The sequence below is a fragment of the Jaculus jaculus genome, chromosome 9 (genome assembly GCF_020740685.1).
Source record: "Jaculus jaculus isolate mJacJac1 chromosome 9, mJacJac1.mat.Y.cur, whole genome shotgun sequence".
Taxonomy (NCBI): domain Eukaryota; kingdom Metazoa; phylum Chordata; class Mammalia; order Rodentia; family Dipodidae; genus Jaculus; species Jaculus jaculus.
Window position 1 is genome coordinate 115,882,232 of NC_059110.1, and position 15,596 is coordinate 115,897,827.

Here is a 15,596-nt window from a genome sequence, read left to right on the forward strand (position 1 = left end):
CTGGCCCTGCGGAAACACTGACTAAAGGCCCTGGGCCTCGCGAGCCCGTCCTCTACCCAGGGGCGTCCAGACCGTAGACAGAGGGTCTCCTTTATTCAGTGACACGTTCGGCACGTGAACCTTCAGCGGCGTCCCGAGAGCGCGTCTCCTTGTGCGTGTGCCCAGCCCGGCCTGCGCGCGGTGCTGCCCCGCTCCGCCCCCCGCGGGCCCGGCCTCCCCCGCAGCCTCCCAGGCCCGAGCCCCGGCTTGCCCCAGAGCTGAGCTCCTGGGCAGCAGCCCCGTCGGGAGGAGAGTCAAGTGACCCCGAGGGCGGGACTGGCTGGGTGAGACCCGGCACCCCCCGCCCAGCTCTCGGCCAAGCCCAAAGCCAGGATGTGCACTGCGGCCACAGCCAAGCCAACCGGGGCAGCCTGGGGACTGGAGCGTTTGCCAGAGTGCTGGAAGGGTGGGGTCCTGTGGGGCCTCCGTTATGGGAGGGGTCGCCAGTGCACGAAGATGAGTGTCAGGAAGGCTCAGGGCACAGCAGGGACAGGAGCTCATAGCCGCTTCGGTTGCTAGAGAGATCCCCTTCGTGGAGTCACCTCTTCTGCCTCCGAAACTGTCGCAAGAGCCACTGGACGACGAAGGGCCACAGGAGAAAGAAGAACAGCGTGGGAGCGGAGAGCCGGAGGGGCCAAGAGCGAGCCCGGGGCGACTTCTGCCAAGAGGGAGGAAGTCAGGGGTCAGCCCAGGCCCAGGGCGGTACCCCGCTTCTGAACTCAGGGCTTGGGAAGAGCCCTAACACACTCCCACAGAGTCCAGGCCCAGGGGAAAAGAGGGACTGGAGGGGAGCCGCTGGCTCCTTTGGGCCACACAGCATGGATCATGTTGGTAGGACAAAAGACTTTATATTGTAAAACACATGACACACATTTCACAGGAGGTCTCTGGGTACTTAGATGTTAGTTTCTAAGTATCGTCCTCTTATTGGAGGAGCCAGGACTACAGTAGGGAAATCGGAATGTGGGACATTTTGTACTAGAAAGCAAGGGAGCCCCTAAAGGTAAAAGAGGTCGGGTCCTAAGAACATGGGACCTAGCTTGAAGGTGTCTTTACTGCCCAAAGTTGGGATGGCTCAGTGGCTAAAAGCACTTTCTTGCAAAGCCTGACAGGTTTGATTTGCAGTACCCTCATAAAGCCAGATGCATAAAGTGGCTAGAGTTCATTTGCATTAGCAGGAGGCCTTGGTATGCCCCCCCCAACACCCTCTCTCCCCCCTTCTATCTCTCTCTCTCTTTCTCTGCTTTCTCCCTCTCTCAGATATATTTTCTAACAAGTCATGAATACAAAGAATAATTATTACAGATGATTTAAACATTGAATCTTTAAAGTTCAGGATTCCAGGCTGGAGAAATGGCTTAGCAGTTAAAGTGCTTGCCTGTGAAACTTAAGGACCCAGGTTTGACTCTCCTGGACCCACGTAAGCCAGATGCACATGCTTCTGGAGTTCCTTTGCAGGGCCTGGAGGCCCTGGCATGCCCATTCTCTCTCTCAAATAAAATTTTAAAAATTCAGGAGTCCAACATGATGCTCAAAACCAGAAACTGCACTATTAGGGAGGCTTTCAAATCAACTCCTTACTTTAAAAATAGATAATTAGAGCTGGGTGTGGTGGCACACACCTTTAACCCCAGCACTCAAGAAGCAGAGGTAAGAGGACTGCTGTGAGTTTGAGGCCACCCTGAGACTACATAGTGAATTGCAGGTCAGCCTGGGCTAGAGTGAGACCCTACCTCAAAAAAAAAAGGGGGGCTGGAGAGATGGATTAGCAGTTAAGCAGTTGCTTGTGAAGCCGAAGGACCCTGGTTCAAGGCTCGACTCCCCAGTACCCACGTAAGCCAGATGCACAAGGTGGTTCATGTATCTGGAGTTCGTTTGCAGTGGCTGGAGCCCATTCTGTCTGTCTCTCTGCCTCTTTCTCTGTCACTCTCAAATAAATAAAATTTAAAATTAAAAAAAGAGGGGGCTGGAGAGATTGCTCAGTGATTAAGGCACTTGCTTACTTGCTTGCAAAGTCTAAGAATCTGGTTCAATCTCCCAGTACCCATGCAAAGCCAGATGCACAAAGTGGTGCATGTATCTGGAGTTTTTATGCAGTGGCTAGGGGACTTGGTGCCCCCATTCCCTCTCTTTTGCTCTCTCTCTCTCTCTGTCCCTTGCTTGTAAATAAACTAAATTTAAAATAAAAAAAAGAAGCACTTATCCTGCCTTTTCTATAAACAACTAAACAAATATATTTCAGGAAAACCTAACAGCCAGGTGTGGAGGAACATGCCTTTAATCCCAGCACTTGGGAGGCAGAGGTAGGAAAACGGTCATGAATTTGAGGCCATCCTGAGAGTACATAGTGAATTCCAGGTCAGCCTGGCCCCCTACCTCAAAAAAAAAAAAAAAAAAAAAAAAAAAAAAAAAAAAAAAAAGTCAGCTAATATACTTTACATGCACAACAGGCTTTAAAAATCAATAATATTGTTTTTTTTCCCCAATCATTAAATAAATAGTGTCCAAGCAAAGATTGTCAATTGTCAAAAACTGTTTGGCATTCGGGATTGGTAAGGAGCTGGGTATTCCCTGGCCTCCACTTGACCTTACAGTGTTGAATCAGATGGTCACCCCTGCACCCATACCAACAGTTCAAGCTGGAGCCCTAGAGGTGGACAGCTAGATGCTACATGTTCTCCTAGTGTCATTTGGTGTGAAGAGCATCACTGATGTGATCTTTTTCTTGGTGGGAGGAGGTTTGTATTTATTCTGAGACAGGGTCTTACTTTGTAGCTCAGGCTGGCCTGGAATTCACAGCAACTGTCCTGCCTCAGCCTCCCAAGTGGTGGGATTACAGGTATGAGCCACCACTCCTGGCCTCTAATGCAATCTTGTCCAGAATGCTTAACTGGATACTCATCCAGTTCTTATAGCATCCATTCATTTCACAGAAATCAGATATGATCAGACCCAAAAGATGGACCATTCTACAAGACTCTGGTCCAGCCTGCTTAATAAATAACAAGAGAAAGAACTGGTCTAAGGTTTAAAAAAACAGGCTGGATATGTAGCTCAAGCGTAACACAGCAACAACAGCTACAACAATAATGGTAGCAATAACAGAAGAGTCTTGAAGGACAGAGAAACCAATGGCAGAGTATGGCCCTAGACTATACAAATAGCAGCTGGAAAAGGCAGTTTCAAGACAACTGGGAAAATCTGAATGTGGGTATTTGAGAATATTAAAGAATTAATTGTGTATAACAAAACACATTTCAGGGCTGCAGTGCTAGCTTAATGGTTAAGGTACTTGCCTCCAAAAGCCTAAGGACCCAGGTTTGACTCCCCAGTACCCATGTAAATCCAGATGCACAAAGTGGCGCATGCATCTGGAGTCCATTTGCAGTGGCCAGAGGCCCTGGTACACCTATTCTTTCCCTCTACTTACAAATAAATAAATAATAAATAGAGTTAAAAAACAAACAAAAAAATCAGGTGGCAGAGGTAAGAGGATTGCCATGAGTTCAAGTCCACCCTGAGAGTACATAATGAATTCCAAGTCAGCCTGGGCTAGAATGAGACTCTACCTCAAAAAAAAAAAAAAAAAAATTCAAACAACAGTGGACACTGCAGCCTGTCTCTCTGTGTATGTGTGTGTGTATAAAAACATTTTTTTATTAGTAAGCCTTAAGTTTGGCCATCCAGGCCAAATGAGCCAATGGGTACAATGGTGGCATATCTGTTATGGGGAAACCAACCCCTGTCTAATTGTACTAGAAGGCTGCTCCACAGGAGGGAATACATGCCTGGTACTGAAAACCTATGACAGGAGAAGTCATGAGTCCTAGGGATGTAACACCTGCTGGTATCTTGCTAAATACACATATTATGCTCATCAAACTGCCTAGTAAGCACTTCTCTTAATGTTCATGCCCAAATATTAATGCTACTCTCACTCTTGGTTGAAGAAGCTTCTCTTTTCAGCTGGCGGTGACATCTGGGATTAATCAAAAGGCACGATAGTGCTGAGAAGTGACAGATGAGTGCTCAGCACTGAAACATCTCTATCACACCTTCCAAGGCTCAGGGTCCACTGTGGAAGAAGTGGCAGAAAGAATTTAAGAGCTAAAGGAAGGGCAGGACTGCTTACAATGCATTCTTCCAGACACAAAATGACCTGGATATCCATGACTTCACAGTGCCTGGCACTGCCTACCCCAAACCATCATAATATGATGAAAACATGATGACATTAAAATAAAAAGACTGCCTGAGAGGGGGAGGGGATATGATGGGGAGTGGAGTTGTGAAGGAGAAAGTGAAAGGGCGAATTACCATCGTTTATTCTCTATAATTGTGGAAATTGTCAATAATTAAAAATAATTTTAAAAACACATTTCAGGGTAGAATATTAGGGTGTTCATTTTACCTATCTACCTCCTTATTTTTGTTTGGTTGGGGCTTTTTGTGATAGGTTCTTACTATGTAGCCCTGGCTGGCCTTGAACTTTTTTTTTTTCAAGGTTGGGTCTCACTCTAGCCCAGGCTGACCTGGAATTCACTATGGAGTCTCAGGGTGGTCTCGAACTCATGGTGATCCTCCTACCGCTACCTCCCAAGTGCTGGGATTAAAGGTGTGCACCACCACACCTGGCTGGCCTTGAACTTTTGAGATGTCTCCTATCTCTGCCTTTAGGGTGCTGGGATTATGGATGTACTATAAAAATCTACTTTAAAATCTTCACTTTGCATTTAAGTCAGAAATGGTGGCTCATGCCTTTAGTCCCAGCACTCAGGAGGCTAAGGTAGGAGGATTGCCAAGAGTTTAAGGCCAGCCTGCGCTAGAGTGAGTTTCAAGGCTAAAGTGAGACCTTAAAAGTGCCTTAAAAAAATAAAACAAAAAAACACACCAAATATATTAACATTTCAACCAGGCCTGATGACATACCTGATAACTGTGATCCCAGTTACTTAGCAAATACTATATTACTTTTTTTTTTCTTCTCCTTTTGATGGTGCTGGGGACTGAACCCAGGGCCTTGTGCCTCCTACATCCCCAGCCCAATCTCAGATACTTAGGAAGCTGCATCAGAAAGATCACACAGTTCATGGTTAGCCTGGACACCTTGTCTCAAAACAATAAAAACAATTTTTAAGAGGGCTGGGGATGTAGCTCAGTAGTGAAGTACTTGCTTAGTTTGTGTGAGGCCCTATGTACAATCCCTGCAAGAAAAAAAGTCCTCAATGTTTCAGACTGGTTAAAAAAAAAACAAACATAAAAATAAATGAGTAATACAATAAAGTATTCTCAGCATTTCAAATTGGTAAAGGGTAAAATAGAAAAGAAAAAGAATGCCTCTGGGGGAGGGGTAGCAGTGTTGAAATTCTTGTTACCATGGCTCCACCATACTCAGTGTGTTAGGGGTCACCCCAGAGATCCCCAAATAGAGCAACTCAGCCCACTCCTGCTTCAGCCACTATAGGCTACTCAAGAACAGAACACTGAAAAAGAAAAAGAAAAAGAGAAAGAAAGAAAAGCCAGATGTGGTGGTGGCGCACACCTTTAATCCCAGCACTGAGGAGGCAGAGGTAGGAGGATCACTGTGAGTTCGAGGCCACCTGAGACTAGATACTGAATTCCAGGTCACTAGAGCAAGACCCTGCCTTGGAGAAACAAGGGAGAAAAAAAAAAAAGACCACTCAGAGCAGAAAGAATGTAAGAGCCAAAGGAAGGGTAGGACTCCTTACAATGTGCTCTTCCAGACCCAAAATGGTCTGGATATCCATGACCTCAAAGTGCCTGATACTACCTACACAAGCCCATCAGAATAGGAGGAAAAGATAATGATGACACCAAAATAAAAGAGATACGGGGGGGGGGTCGGTGGCTGGAGAGATGGCTTAGTGGTTAAGTGCTTGCCTATGAAGCCTAAGAACCCCAGTTTGAGGCTCAATTCCCCAGGACCCACGTTAGCCAGATGCACAGGAGGGTGCACGTGTCTGGAGTTTGTTTGCAGTGGCTGGAGGCCCTGATGAACCCATTCTTTCTATCTCCCTCTTTCTGTCTCTGTCTGTCACTCTCAAATAAATAAAAATAACAAAAAAAAATTAAGGGCTGGAGAGATGGCTTAGCGGTTAAGCGCTTGCCTGTGAAGCCTAAGGACCCCGGTTTGAGGCTCAGTTCCCCGGGACCCACGTTGGCCAGATGCACAAGGGGCACATGCGTCTAGAGTTCATTTGCAGTGGTTGGAGGCCCTGGCGCGCCCATCCTCTCTCTCTCTCTATCTCTCTGCCTCTTTCTCTCTCTGTCTGTTGCTCTCAAATAAATAAATAAAAATGAACAAAAATATTAAAAAAAAAAATTAAAAGAAAAACAAGAGAGGTCAGCCTGGGCTACAGTGAGACCCTGCCTCAAAAAACCAAACCAGGGCTGGAGAGATGGCTTAGTGGTTAAGTGCTTGCCTGTGAAGCCTAAGGACCCCCATTCGAGGCTTGATTCCCCAGGACCCACGTTAGCCAGATGCACAAGGGGGTGCACACATCTAGAATTCATCTGCAATGCCTGGAAGCCGTGGCGTGCCCATTCTCTCTCTCTCTCTGCCTCTTTCTCTGTCTGTTGCTCTCAAATAAATAAATAAATAACAAACCAAAAATAAATAAATAAGTAAATAAATAAATAGAGACTGATTGAGATGGGGAGGGGATATAATGGAGAGTGGAGTTTCAAAGGGGAAAGTGGGGAGGGAGGGCATTACCATGGGATATTGTTTACAATCATGGAAGTTGTTAATAAAAAATAAAATTAATTTAAATAAAGAAAAAAAGTACACTCAGAATGGGGGTATGCTGGCTTATGTCTATAATCCCAGGAGCCAGGTATGGTGGTTCATGCCTTTAATCCCAGCACTCGAGAGGCTGAGGTAGGGGGATAGCTGTGAATTTGAGGCCAGCCTGAGAGTACCTAGTGAATTCCAGGTCAGCCTGGGTGAGAGTGACACCCTACCTTGAAAAACAACAACAAAATATAGGAATGAATCTGGCTGAGGAGTGACAAGGACCCCAGCTCCAATACACAGAACAAACACTGGCCAGGAACAGTGGTGCATGCCTTTAATCCCAGCATTTGGGAGGCAAAGATAGGAGGATCACTGTGAGTTCAAGGCCACCCTGAGACTACTTAAGTGAATTCCAGGTCAGCCTGAGCTAGAATGAGACTGTACCTCTGGAAAGAAAAATAATAATAATAAAAAGAAAAAACAAACAAAGAACAGACATCGTGTGGCCCTTCCACCTCCTGTTTGGTGTAGCAGTCTTGGGCAGAGATCAGTGAGCAGAGAAGAGTCCTCTCCTTGGTGCACACTTCCAAACACCTCTCATGACGGCTTCTCTGTCCACAACAAAAGCTACAGCAGGGCTGGAGAGATGGCTTAGCAGTTAAGGCACTTATCTGCAAAGCTTAAGGATCCATCCCTGTTCATCTCTCCAGATCCCAGGTAAACCAGACACACAAAGGTGAGGCAAGTGCAAGGTCACACATTCCCACTAGGCGGCGCAAGTGCCTGGAGTTCTAGTTCAGTGGCTGAGGCCCTGGCACACCAGTTCTCTCTTTCCCTCTATCTTAAAAAAAAAAAAAAAAAATCTAAAAAAAAAAAAAGCTAGCCAGTGTAGTGGTGCACACCTTTAATCCTGGCACTTGGGAGGCAGAGGTAAGAGAATCCCTGTGAGTTTGAGGCCACCCTGAGACTAGTGAATTCCAGGTTAGCCTGAGCTAGACCTACCTTGAAAAAAAAAAAAAATGACTGGATGAGAAGCCCAGTGTAGAAACTCTTAGAACTGTGGCAATGTTGCCAACCTTGAAGTGAGGGAAGTACTCACCTGCTCAAGGGGCTGGGGCTTGCTCTCCAGACTCTGTAGTCTCCTCTGGACATCCCGCATGCTTTCCTGCAGCGCCCGAACTGTCCCCACCAGCCATCTGTCCAACTCTGGTGGTCCCATTGGGCTGTCCTCTGACCCCTCTGTAAAGCATAGAGACACAGAGAAGGGACTCGGGAAACAATTCAACTATGAGCAAGCGGGCGCAGGCTGCAGCAGATTCAGGGCAGTGTACAATCGTGCTTGACTGCCGTCCCAAGTGTGGCTTTTGCAAGGGCCATTCACAGGGTTGAGTAAATGGCTTGCCAAGGTGGGGGTGTGCTGGGGGTTGAATCCCAGAACTGCCTCTGATTAGCAATGTGACTCTGGGCAAATCATTAACTTTAAACCTTGTTTTGTAATTTGAAAATTAGAGGAAGATGGCATCTCTCACAGGAATGTTTGTTCAGAGGAATAAATGACTATGAAAGTGCCCCTTTTGGTACCTGGCATACAGGAAGTTCTAGAAGTGGAAAGGACAGAGGAAGAGAAGGAAGAGAATGTCTTCCTCTGAGAATCACAAAAAAAAAAAAAAAAAAAAAAAAAGAGGGAGAGAGGGCTGGAGGGGTGGCTTAGCGGTGAAGGTATTTGCCTGCAAGGCCAAAGGACCCAGGTTCGATTCCCCAGGGCCCACATTAGCTAGATGCACAAGGGGGCTCCTGCGTCTGGAGTTCATTTGCAGTGACTGGAGGCCCCGGCACACCCATTCTCTCTCTCTCTCCCCCTCTTTGTCAAATAAATAATTTTTTTTTAAAAGGAGGGGGTAGGAAAAGAGAGAAAGAGAGGGAAAAACAATGTCCAAGGTCATGCAGCTGTGACAGGGAGCTTCCCTCACCGAGCACCTGGACCTGGGAGGGTGCAGACTCTAGGGACCGCACAACAGGAGCTGGGACAGGGACTTTGTCCACCCAAGGAGGTGTCTGGCTATCAGGCAGTCCTTCTAGAGACAGTGGCTGCTCTCTAGTACCCATGCCGGACTTTTACCTTTGTCTTAGAGGACAGCCAAGGGAGGCCTGTGGCTTCCCCAGGACCACAGGCAGGGTGAAAGGGTGACAGGTTGTGGGGGGGCTCACCTTTCTCGCTGGGAGGCTCAGGGCTGCTTCTGGTGTCAGGTTCCCCTCCAGCTGCACCCTTCTGCTCTGCCCGAACCTGATGAGATGAGTCCCAGGTCTCAGGGTGGGGATGAGCCAAGTGGGGTTTGAGGGAGGGGAACAAGGGAGTGGTCTCACCAGCTCGGGATCCAGCTGCTCCAGGGAGTCACAGAAGACCTCCAGGTCCAGGTCTCTGGGTGGCTGGGATTCTGCGGAGGTAGGAAGAAGGGCTATTCCTAGGGGCAATTACGGTGGGGCCAGGATCCTTGCTGAGAAGCACCCCCTGCTCAGGAGACCTATAGCTTTTGCCATGGTAATAATGACGGGTCCCAGGTGAGTAGCGGGGAGGTCCCACAGCAGTGTCCCTAGCCATGAGACACAGCGTGCAACGCGGCATCCAGCTTCTCCTCCCGTTGTGTACGTGCCCCTCACAAGCCTGAGTCTGACCTTCCATCCCACCTAGCCAGGCACTAACCTGGACTTAGGGGCGCTGGCTCCCTGGGAAGGCAGAGAGGCTCAGGGACGACTCCGTCATCTCTATTTGACACCTGTTTGTTCCAGCCTGTCAAGACAGCACCCAGAGGTGAGGCAAGGAAGAGCCTGAACCTTCTAGTGAGATCCAGTCCCTTGCCCCTATTAATCATGGATACTACTGGCTGACAACCACCCTATCAGAGGCACTAACTAGGGTCCTTATAGGGATATCACCTGAAGCCCTCCGTCCCCAACTCCCCATAAATTGGGCATCCATCCAGCTTAGACCTAAGGCACTTGGCTCTCTACTTACAGGGCTCCCACTCTGGGGATCTGACCTGTAGCCCTCCTCAAGAAGGTTTCCGGAGGCCTTGGCATGTCAGGGATCACCTGGTACAGGGGTTCGAAGTAACCAAACATATCCTCTGCCACCTCACCCAGGGGCACTGTGTCGATGACCTGTTCAGGAGGAGGTTTAATGGGACAGAGCTGGCCCCTCCACTTCTCCCATTACCCTTGAGACTGCCCCCCCCCTCCCGCTCCTGTCTTGTCATACACTTCCGCCAGACAGCAGCCTGGAGCGCAAGGTAGAGTTGGGGGCAATAGGATAGGAGGTCACCACTGGAAGAGAGACTGGCAGGCCGCTTGGGGACAAAGACGCACAGCCCTCCCTACCTTCTGCGCCACCAGCTTCATCTCGTTGATGTAGGCAGACATGGCCTCCTCCCTGCTCATCTTGCCCAGGCTGTTCCAGGCGTCCCTGGGAGGCAGAGGGCTGTGAGAAGGCTGGCTGATAGTTGAGGCTCTTCTCCCCTGTGGGTGGGGCGCTCACCACTTGTATCGTCCGATGGGATCCCAGAACCCAGGTCGGGGCACCAGGCAGGGCCCCATAGTAGCCTGTTTGTAGTAACTGTAGAATCGCAGCATCTCTTCGTAGGAGGGACGGTAAGAGCCTGGCAGAGAGTTGAGAAGCAGAGGGCACCACATCAGCCCGCGCTCCGCGAGGAAGGAGATGGTGAGGGACAAGCACCTTGAAAAGGTAGTGGTGGTGATAGGTCCTGCCAGGGGCATCTTAGACAGGAGGCAGAGGGCTCCCATTACAGCCCAGGTAGGAATTTGTGAGCTAGCACAGAAGGGATCAGGCCCAGTTCCTCCTCGGAGTCAGAACCCAGCTGTCCTGAACCCCCAAATGCACATCCCGACAGTCTCACCATTCTTAGGAAGGTTCTGAATGACGCTTACTGCTGCCTGGAACTGTTTGTGGCAATCCGGCTCTTCCTTTTCCGTACCCATGCTGCTTGGAGCCCTGGGGCTCTACTTTGGAGCGACTCTGTAAGAACAAGAATTCAGGGGTGGCCAAGCCTCCTGGTCCACAGTGGCACTGTAGGCCACGGGTCCATTTCCCAGAGGGGCAAACTGAACCCTGAGACCTGAGGTATTATAGCCCAGGAGGCCAGAAGTTACTGCTGAGGGAGGTTCCTTCTCCTACCTCAGCAGGCTGAGTGGGGCAGGAGTGACGGGAGAACCCCGGGTGGCCGTGGGTGGGCAGAGAGGCAGGTGGCAAGGGTCTCAGAGCCAGATACGACCCCAGACGCGCCTCTCGTGATGCATAGTTCCAATTCCTGAATAGGCGAATCGGCAAGGGAGGAGGAGGCAGGGCGGGGCGAAGAGCTTCCCGAATCCGGGCCGCCCCGTGCCCTGGCCCGGCCCTCAGCCCACCGAGCCCACTGTCCGGACACCTGGGTCCACTCTCACCACTAGCCAGCACCTTCCGACTGACCTCCGGGTTCAGTGTGGCGGGGACGGGGGGGGGGGGGGGGGGGGCGGAAGGGGGAGGAGAGACGCACAACGAGGGGAGGGACTGAACCAATGAGAGGCCCCGTTTTACATTCGGCTTCTATGCCCTAACCACTCAGAAGGGCCCTTTCAAGATTATGCAAATCGTTTCACGGTGCCTCTCCCAGACAGGGAGGGGCTAAGTTATCGGTCTCATTCCCCGGCCGCCGACAGCCAGAGGCGGGCTGCAGCGCCTCCGCGTGGCCATAGTGCGTGGCCGCGAGGCCCGAGCGCCCCCTGGTGGACGCTCACAACTAGGGCTGGGCGCCCGACGCTGGCTCTGCCCATGCAAGGCTCTCAACCCTTCAGTCTTGCCTACAATCCTTGCATGCAATCCTCAGGCGCTGGCAAAAACCTAGAGCCACACCCTGAGGCCGGGCTGTTGGTTCTGTAGGAGGGACACGAGAAGCCGAGTTTTGGAAAATGTCAAAGAGTCAGCCAGAAGAACAACCGGGAAGGGTTTTCGTGGGGGAAGGAATCGGAGGCTCAGAAAGCACAGCGACAGAGCCCCGGTGTGGTGGCTCACGCCTAAAATCCCAGCCCTCGGGAGGATGAGGCAGGCCTGGATCATCGTGAGTTCAACGCCAGCCTGGTCTACATAGTTCAGGACAACCTGGGCTACAGAGTGAGACTACCTCCAAACAAACAAACAAGCCCAAAGGAAAATTCAGACTCGCAGAGATGGTGCGAGGACTCAACCTAATATGCAGGATTTTTGGAATGTGAATATCTTTTGTTTGTTTGTTTTCGGTGCTGGGAATCGGATCCAGGGACTTGCTAAGCAAGCTAACTTCCCAACCCCTAAGACGTGGACATCTGAGAATAGGGTCCAGCGGGACAAGTAGGTGGCCATTCCAGGTCCCTTTGAGGAACGTGGCCTTTCTGTGTGTGTGTGTCGGGGCGGGGGGGGGGGTCTCCGCCCAGGAGCTGCTTGCAACCGGGTCTCTGGCCCCTACCTAAGTCACCTGCTGCTGCTGCTGCTGCGAGCCAGCACCGGGACGTCCCAAACCTCCGCATTCACTAGTCAGCTCTCGTTCGACCGCCAGAACCCGCGCGCAGACGCTGGACGCTGGTCCCAAGTCACCCACACCTTCACAGAGTGTGGCGGCGACCCCAGGACTGGGGGGGGGGGCGGTGTGATTCGAACCCCGGAACCAGCTTCCAGGACTCCAAATTTAGTGCCACCTCACTGTCCAGACCAGACAGCTTTCCGACGTCATCCACCACTGAAAGGGTGGCGTCTGGCCGGGAGCCGGGAGGTTAATCCATGACGTCGCTGTCAGGGCCTCCCACCACCCCCGTGCTCGGCTCTGCTCCCGGGTCCTTGGGACTCTCGTGGACCGTGAGGAGCCTCCCTCTAGCCCAGTGCTAGCCGTAACTCCTCCCCGTGACCTGTCCCCTGTCTAGCTCCTGGGTGTGGGGACTCCTCCTTCTGGTGAGAGCTCATCATCTGGTGGAGGTGGAATCAGAGTCCCGGGTGGGGAGGCGATAGAAGATCGTGACTGCATTCTCCATTTGGGCTATTCAATCTCCCTTCCCCACCATGGCGGTGGAAGATCCGAGGAGCCCACGGGAAACAGACTGGGAGGACAAACGCGGAGATGGGCTGGACACACCGTTCAGGGCCCGTGGGGATTGGGGGGGGGTTGTCCCTCGGGACGCCTCGCCCCGCCCCCTCGCAGCCCTCGCCCCGCCCGCTCTCCTCCACCTTGTCCCTCCCTCTCTCCCTCTCTCCCTCCTCCTCCTTCTCCTCCGGACTCCCGAATCCCGCGCCGCTAAGTTTCTTCGCTCGGGACCGTGCACGGAGCCGGGGCCCGCAGCGAGCGGTGTCCCCGCGCGCACAGACCCGGGGCCGGAATCCGGCCCCCACCGAGACATGCTATGCGGTTTCTGGAGGAGGTGCCGCCCCTTGCCCGAGGAGCCTTCGGTGTCAGCCCAGGTCGTGGCGCCCCTCGCGCTCCCATCCTCGCCCGAGCCGCCGGACTGCGGCACCAAGAGGCCTGGGCTGCGGGCGCTGAAGAAGATGGGTCAGTGACGCGCAGGAGTGGGTGCCGGGTGGGCGCTGACTGTCCCTAGGGACAGCCCCGGGAGGAGCGGGGTGCCCTGGCTTACAGACTTCTCTGGCTGTGTTGGGGTTGCGGGGGGAGGGAGGGTGGGAGGGCCGGCGGTTGTAGCCAGGAACGCCACCGCCATCGTAGCCGGTTGAGGAGTGGAGCGCGGGGCGGAGAAGGGTGGGGGGGTCACCAGAGATTCCCCGGCTGGGCTAGACAGCCAGCGTGTCCTTTGATTATCACTAGAAGGCGCCCGCGGGGCGTGCTGGAGTGCGAATTTGGGCAAGGGACATGGATGTGGTGGCTGAGGGCAGAGTGAAGTGGGTCATAAAAGTTCGAGGGGTCCCTCCCCCTCCATCAGCGCCGGTCTGGGGTCGGTGGGAACCCTAGAGCCCCTGGGCTTTTGGCTTACCCCTAGTAGGAGCCAGACGGAGGGACAGGTCTCCAAGAGGCTTGTCCCCGGATCTGGGTTCTTGGCCTTGAGGACAGATGAACTGCTTGCAGGTGGCCTCTAGAAAAGGCTGGCCATTCAAGCCAGCCCTCTAACCCTGAGTGAGGTCCCCTCAGCAAGTCAGCGCTGGCAGGACGGGGGTAACCAGTGGGAACATTGTCAACCCAGTTCCCAGCTCAGGCTGTTAGGGAGTCCCTAATCCTCCAAAAATTCCAGTCATCCTGGCAGCGGGTGGCTTGCACCTGTGATGTCAAGCAAGCTTGTTCACCTTTCTGAGGTAGGTGGCATCGTGTCCATTTCACAGAGGAGGAAACTGACTCAGACTTCAAGGAACTTGTCTAGGGCACCCAGCACCCTCAGTCCAGGCAGAGTGGAACTCACAGGGTAGGTGAGGGACTTGAATAGGAGGGGAAGGGGAGAGCATTTTATAAACTCTAGTATTCGAACTACAGTCTTATTATTATTATGAACATACTTTGTATGGATACATTATGTGTGGGTACCCTCTTTTCCCTCCTTTCTGCCCCCATTCTGGGAAAGGGGGAGCGCTCCCTAGTGGGGTTGCTGGTATTCCCCTTCAGGTTGTGGGCTATGCGTTTTGGGAGCAGCAGTCAGTTACTGGGGGGACGCAGTGCCTCTGGGCATGACATCCCTACCTGTGACAGTTAACAATCTTTCTGCTCCCTTTTCCACAAAATTCCCTGGTGGGTGTGTTTTAAGTCTACTTCAGTGATGAGCTCTCAGGAGCCTCTGGATCTCTGCTTTGGTAGGTGTTGAGTATCCTCAGCTTCCCTGGCACTGATTGTCAGGCTCACCATGGAAGCAGCACTCTTGCTCGTTCCCCACTTCCTCTGTGGTTTCGCCTGGGCCTTGACTACCGCCAGGGATGGTCTATATCCTGGGGTCTCGCTACCTTTCTGTGCCGGGCACCGTCAGGTGCAGGGGATCCAGGAGTTGGGGACCCAGAGACCATTCAATCAAAAGGCAGAGCTGGAATTACCAATCTTGAGCCAGAATCACAGTTCAAAGACTGGAGAGATGGCTTAGCACTTAAGGCAGAATTCACAGTTCACAAATGCCAATCTGCCTTCTGCTCAAAGCTGCCCCTCCATTCCAACTGAATGGGCGCTGTTCTGAGCACGTTGCCAGAGACAAAATCTCTGATTTCCCCTCTACTCAGTTGTGCAATAGGTCAACATTTATCAAGGGCCTGTAGTGTGCTTAGCCCAGGAGCTAAGCAACAAACGAGACAGATACAGTTCTGCCATTAGAGAGCTGAGGAGGTCAGAGTATAGGACCCAGGGAACTAGAAAGGAAAGGAGGGGCCAAGTGTGATGCTGGGAAGATAAAGAGGGCCCTATCACGAGTGGGTGTGGTGGCTCTTGCCTTTAGTCCCAGTGCTCAGGAGGCTGGGGTAGGAGGATTGAGGTGAGTTTGAGGCCAGCTGGGGCTAGAATGAGTTTCAGCTCAGCTTGGAGTTAGATCCTGCCTTAAAAAAAAACAAAAGCAAGCAAACAAACAAAAAGCCAGGCATGGTGGTGCACACCTTTAATCCCAGTACTCTGGAGGCAGAGGCAGAGGATCTGCATGAGTTGGAAGCCACCCTGAGACTACATAGTGAATTCCAGGTCAGCCTGGGCTAGCGTGAGATGCTACCTCAAAAAAAAAAAAAAAAAGGGAGGGGGTCGCCTGGAGAGAGGCACAGTGGTTAGAGGCCCTTGCTTGCAAAGTCTGATGACCTGGGTTCAATTCCCCAATACCC

At 51.7% G+C, this 15,596-nt stretch overlaps 2 protein-coding genes across 7 annotated transcripts in view; one reads left to right on the top strand and one right to left on the bottom strand.

Annotated features, from left to right (window-relative positions):
- Positions 1-219: 219 nt before the first annotated feature.
- On the bottom strand, positions 220-11,290 carry Acbd4 (acyl-CoA binding domain containing 4). Of its 2 annotated transcripts, none has more exons than XM_045158499.1 (10): positions 10,986-11,290; positions 10,708-10,826; positions 10,329-10,449; positions 10,172-10,256; positions 9,835-9,955; positions 9,498-9,584; positions 9,161-9,231; positions 9,005-9,080; positions 7,896-8,035; positions 220-697 (listed from the first exon to the last, which is right to left on the bottom strand). In XM_045158499.1, the coding sequence occupies exons 2-10, from the start codon at positions 10,787-10,789 to the stop codon at positions 578-580; spliced, it is 903 nt and encodes a 300-aa protein (XP_045014434.1). In that variant the 5' UTR covers positions 10,790-10,826; positions 10,986-11,290; the 3' UTR covers positions 220-577. The 2 variants fall into 2 exon arrangements, with proteins under 2 accessions (XP_045014434.1, XP_045014435.1); XM_045158500.1 differs by having other exon boundaries at positions 221-697; positions 10,739-10,826.
- A 310-nt stretch (positions 11,291-11,600) lies between these two features.
- The window catches only part of Plcd3 (phospholipase C delta 3), a 31,326-nt gene continuing 27,330 nt past the window's right edge, over positions 11,601-15,596 (top strand). For all 5 annotated transcript variants that reach the window (XM_045158497.1, XM_004655320.2, XM_045158498.1 and 2 more), the window contains exon 1: positions 11,601-13,359. In XM_045158497.1, the coding sequence (XP_045014432.1) occupies positions 12,876-13,359 (484 nt within the window). In that variant the 5' untranslated portion in view covers positions 11,601-12,875. The remainder of the gene's footprint in view (positions 13,360-15,596) is intronic.